This window comes from Eutrigla gurnardus, assembly GCF_963514095.1.
Source record: "Eutrigla gurnardus genome assembly, chromosome: 18".
NCBI lineage: Eukaryota > Metazoa > Chordata > Actinopteri > Perciformes > Triglidae > Eutrigla > Eutrigla gurnardus.
In genome coordinates this window covers 23,130,589-23,137,913 of record NC_139929.1, presented here as the reverse complement: position 1 = coordinate 23,137,913, position 7,325 = coordinate 23,130,589, and the positions used below count along the sequence as shown (strand labels likewise).

General features: G+C 46.3%; 1 protein-coding gene and 1 long non-coding RNA gene across 2 annotated transcripts; both read left to right on the top strand.

The window, feature by feature from the left end:
* Window positions 1-4,055: 4,055 nt before the first annotated feature.
* LOC311028791 lies at window positions 4,056-5,029 on the top strand. The gene is made up of 3 exons (XR_014598795.1): window positions 4,056-4,150; window positions 4,243-4,753; window positions 4,860-5,029. It is a non-coding gene; the product is annotated as an uncharacterized lncRNA (long non-coding RNA).
* Window positions 5,030-5,135: 106 nt separating this feature from the next.
* Window positions 5,136-7,034, top strand: LOC311028845 (zinc finger protein 862-like; the record flags this gene model as incomplete). Its single annotated transcript, XM_084033642.1, has 7 exons — window positions 5,136-5,312; window positions 5,395-5,642; window positions 5,719-5,970; window positions 6,052-6,210; window positions 6,296-6,532; window positions 6,627-6,773; window positions 6,858-7,034. Exons 1-7 carry the CDS (start codon window positions 5,255-5,257, stop codon window positions 7,032-7,034), a joined length of 1,278 nt encoding a protein of 425 aa, XP_083889768.1. The 5' UTR covers window positions 5,136-5,254.
* Window positions 7,035-7,325: the final 291 nt, after the last annotated feature.

Sequence of the window (7,325 nt, the reverse complement as noted above, 5' to 3'; positions counted from 1 at the left end):
CGGCCGTGACCTCTTATCCAACACCTACCAGCGTCAAATCTCTGCAGCGGTTTCTTGGTCTTGTTGGGTGGTACCACAAATTCATTAACCGTTTTGCTGACCTGGCAGCCCCGTTGAACCGCCTGAAGAGGAAGGAGGTCGAGTGGATATGGTCCGAAGATTGTCAACAGAGCTTTGACCAACTGAAAACAGCACTTGTCAATGCCCCTGTCTTGACACAGCCTGACCACTCTCTCCCCTTTGAAGTCCACACTGACGCAAGTGATGTGGGGTTAGGAGCTGTGCTGGTCCAGAGAACTGCTGAAGCAGAAAAGGTTATTGCTTACGCCTCCAGAGGGCTACGAGGAGCGGAATGCAATTACTCTACCTCCGAAAAGGAGTGTCTTGCCGTAGTGTGGGCAGTGGAGAAGTGGAGACACTACCTGGAGGGGGTGGAATTCAGGGTGTATACGGACCATGCGGCCTTGACCTGGGCATTTCATTGTCCGAAGACCTCTTCGCGTCTGACCCGCTGGATCCTCCGGCTTCAACAGTTCTCCTTCAAAGTCCATTACCGAAAAGGCCTACAAAACATTGTGCCTGACGCGCTTTCTAGAATTGGGACTCCAACCCAGTGGCCAGCAGTGTATGTTGCCCTGAACACATCACCCCATTCTGTCGACCTGCCTGTCTCTTTGTCGGAGATAGGAGAGATGCAAGGAAAGGATGCAGAGGTCAGTGAATGGGCCAAAGAGGCTGTTGCCAGCGGCTCTGAGAGCAGGCCGGACCGAGTGGGTTTCTCAGTGTTGCAGGGGTTGCTGTACCGACGGTCACCTGTAAAGGAAGGGGGAGTCAAGTACCAACTTGTTGTTCCCAAGGACCTTGTGCCTACCTTTCTGGAGTACTTCCATAACCATCCTCTAAGTGGACATCTGGGCCGACTGAGAACCCTCTTGAAAGTCCTCGAAGTGGCCTGGTGGCCGTCCGTCCGCAAGGATGTATGGAAGCACGTCAAGGAGTGTAATGTCTGCCAAGCCTACAAGCCTGATAACCAGAGGCCAGCAGGGCTCATGCAGGCTACGCCAGTGGAGAATCCATGGGAGAAGCTGGGAATGGATTTGATGGGGCCACTTCCCCGCAGCAAGAAGGGGAGTACATTTCTATTTGTGGTTGTAGACTATTTTACAAAATGGGTGGAGATGTTTCCTTTAAAAGACAGCAAGGCACATCGTCTGGTCGCCATCTTGAAGGAAGAGATCTTCACCCGCTTTGGAGTGCCACGTGAAGTTATCTCAGACCGGGGGCCTCAGTTCACTGGCAAGGAGATGGCAACCCTCTGCAAGTCCTGGGGAGTGACCCAAAAGTTCACAACCAGCTATCACCCCCAAGCCAACCTCACTGAGCGATCAAACCGGACCATCAAGACAATGATCGCCTCCTATGTCGGGGACAATCACAGGACCTGGGATCAGTGGATAAGAGAATTCCGTTTTGCCATCAATACCGCCTACCAGGAGACCACTGGCCGAACACCTGCTGAGTTACTGCTGGGGAGACCTCTGAAAGGTCCCCTGGAAAGGCTAATCACGCCACCTTCACCTCATCAACCTCCGTATGCCCTCCTGGAAAGGCGGAGAGAAATGATCAGTCAAGTCCAGAGGAGAGTCGAGTCAGGTATTATAATACCCACAGGAGAAGTGTACAGCTCCTGCCGGGAAACCTGGTCTGGGTCCGGACTCACCCGCTCTCCAAAGCAACCGAACATTTTTCTTCCAAGCTTGCGCCCAAGTGGTCGGGACCAGCTACAGTGATGAAGAAATTGGGCCCCATCAATTACCAAGTGCAGGGGAATGACCGCAATAAGAAAATTGACACAGTTAATGTGGTGAACCTAAAGCCCTACTTCGGGGTTCAGCCTCCTGTGCCTCCAGCTGGGGGGGGGGGGACTGTGACACGGCACATTAAAGAAAGCATAGCGGGAAATAGGCATGAAAGTGGGGAAACGTAAATGCAATGCATACGTGGATTGTGTGTAGAAGGGCATGTAAATATTTCCTGTCATGTGTGTTAAGTTTCCTCTGTGAAAAGGTGGTGTGATGGTGGTTATTTTAAGTTAGGGTCCTGTCTTCCCGTGCGTCGATGAAGGCGCACCAAAAACCTTTTATTATGGAGGGGTGCACCGGAGCAAAGGGGACCAAAAAAACGGAATCTGGGGAGTAGCGGGAGTGTGTGAGCGTGGCGCCAGCATTGTCTGCAGCTACTGATAAATAAATAAAAACATTCCTACGATTAGCGTAAACGGCCGAAATCGCGTCTGGGGAGTGAGGACATGAACTTTATTTTCTTTCATTTAATTCTGGTATTCCTGTTTCGGTGCGCCACCAAGAAGCGGGCGCATCACGCTGGGATTCCCGGACTACACGTGGGCTCCAAACATTTTGTGGATTATATATATTTTTTTTTTCCTGGACAGTGGATTATTCCGAGGCAGCGGTCCCCTGAGAGCTCCGGGATCGGGACTCTGTTGCGCCAGGTTTGGTTGCGCCAACGTGGACTCAGTTTATTTCTGGACTGCACGAGTGCTGGGGAATTTTGGATTATATGTATGCCATACCTTGTTTTGGGGGAGTGTGTAATACAGGCGCCGAGCGCGCGTAATGGACGGGATGTGGCGACGTGTCGTTATTGTTCAGGGTCTCCTGAGTTCCGTTATTAGGGAGGCAGGCTTCGGCTATTAGGGACGAACGAATATTATTTCTTCAGGCATTGGACGTTATTTTATTTGTTTATTTACATTGTAGAGGGTACCACCTGTCTGACAGTATCGCTTTCATCCCAAAAGAATCTTTTTGCATATTAACGGCTCAACTAAATATATATAGTTGAATTGTTATAGTATGTCAAAAACCGAGCTCCGGACATCAACTGAAAAAAGACCTCTCAGACTTCCGCGCATGCTTCAGGGAAGATATTAAAAAACAAATGGACGAATTTGTATCAGAAGTAAACCGGAAAATACAAGATATGACAGGCCAAATTGAAGGGGCAGTGAAATGCGTTGGCCAGATGGAGGAAAACATACTCTTCATGGATAGATGGGGCATCAGAGTCAAAGATACTCTCACCCAGCTGCTCACTAAACAGCGGGCGCTACAGGAAAAAGTGACCGACCTGGAGGGGCACTCTAGGCGCAATAATATCAGGATTTATGTCATCCCCGAGGGCGCAGAGGGCACTTCAGCAGTGACTTTTATTGAAAACTTCATCAAGGCAGAGCTGGGGAACGAACCCGGCCGTGGACTGGGGGTTGAGCGCGCACCACCCTGCCCTGCCCTGCCACGCTCTATGGTGGTTCGATTCCTCCAGTTCTCTGTTAAAAAAATGATCCTTCACGCTGCCTGGAAAAAAGTGCTCCGTGTCCAAAACAAACGGGTGTATTTTGATCATGATTATGCAACGGAGGTGCAGAACAAAAGGAAGGAATATATACCCATCAAGAAAATACTATGGGATAACGGCATACGCTTCCAGACCCAACTAACAAGATTGCGTGCTTTCTTCTAAACGGGCCCTGTAACGTACAACAGCGCTGCACAAGCAGCAGAAGACCTGCCAGGGTTTTTCCTGCGTTCAAAATTGCGAGGCGGCCGCCTCCAGCTAATTTCGTGCCGCCCCCAGCTTTTTTCTTAATTTTGTGCCTCCATATCGCTCTGCCCCCAGCTATGGATGTCATTTTAACTGCAGTTGCTGCATTGCGCCACTATGGGGGCGCTGTATCAACAGCAGTGCAGCGGAAGGCCTGAAACAACTACCAAAAAAGAAGCAGTTTTTTCACGGCGCACTTCCCGGGGGCTTCGTTCAAACAGGTAAATATTGCTTTTTTCATCCAAGCATGTCATGTTTATTTAAAAAAAAGTTTCCTGAGTTACGTTACTGGTTTTTAGCGTTGCAGATGGCAGGGAAAATCAGCTTTTTCTTTAAAAAGCGACCTTGCGAGGAGGAGAGTCAGGAGTACAGGTGAAACAGTGCAGACAAATGAACGTAACAGTCAGTTAAAAGGTAATAATTCATGGTGGTGACAATATGTGGAAATATCTGAAAGTAGTTCACAGACAGGGACTGGCGATAGCGAGGGTCAGAATGCACGACAGGACGAGTCGGCGAGGCAAGGGTACGTTGGTCCGTTTCCAAGTCATTAGGAGCATAACAACGCAAAGCCAACGTGTACGTGATTTAAACATAATTTTTTATTCATCTTTCCAGATCTTCTCAAAAACACAGAGCCAGTGGGTTTGACAAGCAGTGGCTTAATCAATTTACCTGGCTCAGGCATACTGAGGAAGGCATGTATTGTTATTTATGCCAAAAGCACTGTACCCCAACGCAGCAGGCAATTGCTGCCGCCCTTGTGAGACAGCCATCTACCAACTACAGGCTGGACACATTAAAAAGACACGAGGTGGCAGCTAATCATAAAGCAGCAGAAGAGAAGGAGAAGTGTATGAAAGAAGGTAGTACCTAAAAACACTTAACTATGAAAGTTACAAAAAACTAAAATAATATAGTTTTTTAAAGAAATAATTGGTTGTGTTTTTTAGGGAGGACACTGCAGCGTGCTATTGCAGCACAGGTGGACATGGACCACAGAGCACTTGAAGGCTGCTTCAAAATCATTTATGAGTGTCTCAAGCAAAAGTGGCCCCACCACACAAGCTATGAGCCCATCATTCTCTTATGCAAGCGCTTGGGCTGTGCTTATTTCAATGGTTTGAATGTAAATTCTTAAGTTATTTAATTACATAATTGTATATTGAATGTTTTTCACATAATTGTTTTAAAATGAAGTAGGCCAACCTAATTACTATTTGTTTTCCCCCCAGGTCAGTGCCAATACCAAATACACCAGCAGCCATATAATTGATGAGATGGTGGAGGTCATTGGCCAGATTTTGGACGACCAGTTGGTGGCAGAGTTGTCAAAATCCCCAGTGTGGGGATTAATGGTTGACGAGACCACTGACATCTCTGTCACAAAGCAACTGGGTCTAGTTGTGAGGTAACATTACTTTGTACAATTAAATAAAATTGTGTATTAAAAATTACTTCAACTAGAGATATATATATATATTTTTTTTTATGTTTAGCTTTTTTTTTAGGACCCAACCATGTGGGAAGCACTGTAGTCCAAACCAGGGTGCTGCATTTGGGTGCAGTGTCTGCTGGGGATGCTGCAACTCTGTATGACACCATCCTGCGAGTCATCAGAGATGACAAAATGCTGCCAACCAACAAGCTAGCCTCCTTTGCAAGTGACGGAGCTGCAGTCATGATAGGTGAGTTTTCTTTTTTTTTTGCATTTACCTTTTCGTTAACATTTAATAAGATTTAATAAGATTGAGTTTTTTATTATTTTAGGGAGAAAAACTGGAGTTGGGAAGAGACTCCAAGACTTATTCCCTGGCCTGATAACCGTACACTGTGTGGCACATCGACTCAATCTGGCAGTGTCAGACTGCATTAAGGGGCAGAGGGCAGTTCAATATCTCACCAAATATGCCAGGACTGTTGGAACTATCTTCTGGTTCTACCAGGCTTCCAGTAATAGGACCAGCAGTCTCAAGGACATGGAGAGGCTTTTTGAACTCCCCCAAATCAAACTGCAGGTTAGCAATACTCAGTGCTAGATTATTCAGATCCATTTTTGCTTTTTTTGTCATTTACTAATTTTTTTTTTTGGAGGGAGGAAACACTACCAGATGGGAATCTAATAAGGAAGCAACAGATGTGATGCGCCGAATTCTACCTGCTCTCATCGCGGACCTCTCACTCCAAGCCCGGAATGAGCCAACCGCAAAAGGACTGTATTCCTTTGTAAAGGACAAGTTCTTCCCCCCTGCCCTGTGCCTAATGCAACTTGTGCATCATAAGATCCACCGGCAGTTTTTGGTTTTTCAAAAGAGAAACCTTTTTTTTTCTCAGGTGGAGCAGGAGGTACGAGATCAATACCATAGTCCTTGGGTTTCCTGTTAATTGAAATGCTGTTACTAGCTGAGCTGTTGTGTTTTATCTCAGGTCACAGTGCTGAAATCATCACTGGCACAGCTGAAAGAGAGCAACAAGGTCAAAGACTGCTGGCAGGCATGGCTCCAGTCTGATGCTGGTCTGAAGCCTCTGCAGGAAGAGGTCCCTGCATATTTCCAAGATGATGTGTGGGAGAGCTTCAAGAACACTGTATGTATTAGGAATGTATTTGAGTAATGTGGACAGAAGGACTGTTTTTACCTTTTTTTTTTTTTTTTTTTTTAATCTTCTACAGGTGATGGAGCCATTTCTGACTGCACTGACTGAGAACATCGAAAACAGATTCTCAAACACCGGCAGTTTGTCTGTCTTCAGTGTGTTCTCTCCCAGACAAATTTTGGCAAACTCTAGTACAGAGTATGGGGATGCTGAGATGAGGACACTGGCTGAGCAGTTTCCAAGACTAAGGGAGTCTGACCTGTTGTTTGAGTGGAGCTCCTACAGACCGAGAGTGGGGAGTCCTGATCTGAAGGTACTATATATTAATTTACATTAACTGTATCACCACCACAACAGTCTGGTTTTACTGAATAATTTAATCTTTGTTTCACTCTGCTTTTATTCAGACCAAATCCCTGGAGGAGGTGCTTCTGTGGCTTGTATCTGCAGAATCTACTGAGCTGTATCCCACCCTAAGCCTTGCAGCTGCTATCGTCCTCACAGCCCCTGTCCAGACTGCGGATGTGGAGAGGCTCTTCTCTGCACTCAAAATTGTAATATATGATTGAAAACACACTCTTCATGTCTGTATCAGAATAAATACAAAAATACTTAATGCATGAATTATTTTGTTTAAGGTGAAGACACCTCTGCGCAACAGATTGAAAGAGAGGCACTTGGATGTCTGTTGCAAGGTGGCCATCGATGGACCAGACCAGGAGGCCTTGGACTACAAGGAGTGCATGAGGAGGTTTTATCAAATGAAAAACAGGAGGCTGAAATGTTCTCTGTCTGGTTGCGAGATCTGTGGATAAATCCCCACTTATGTACTTTCAATTTAAAGTTGGCACCTTATTTTTCTATGTTTATTGTTTTAATAAAAGAATGCTTTAAAATTACAATTGTCATTCTTATTAGAACTCTTAACTAAAAAATGTTGCCTGTAAAAAAGTGAGTCAGTTGAATGCACAGAATACATCTGCATCACACAAGCAGGAGTGAATGGCAAAATCGTGTGCTTTCTTGCTGTTTTCCCCCTCGGGTATCACGTGAATTGGGCGTTCCCGGGGGCGTTCCCAGGTTGCCGACTGGATCTATGGTCAGGA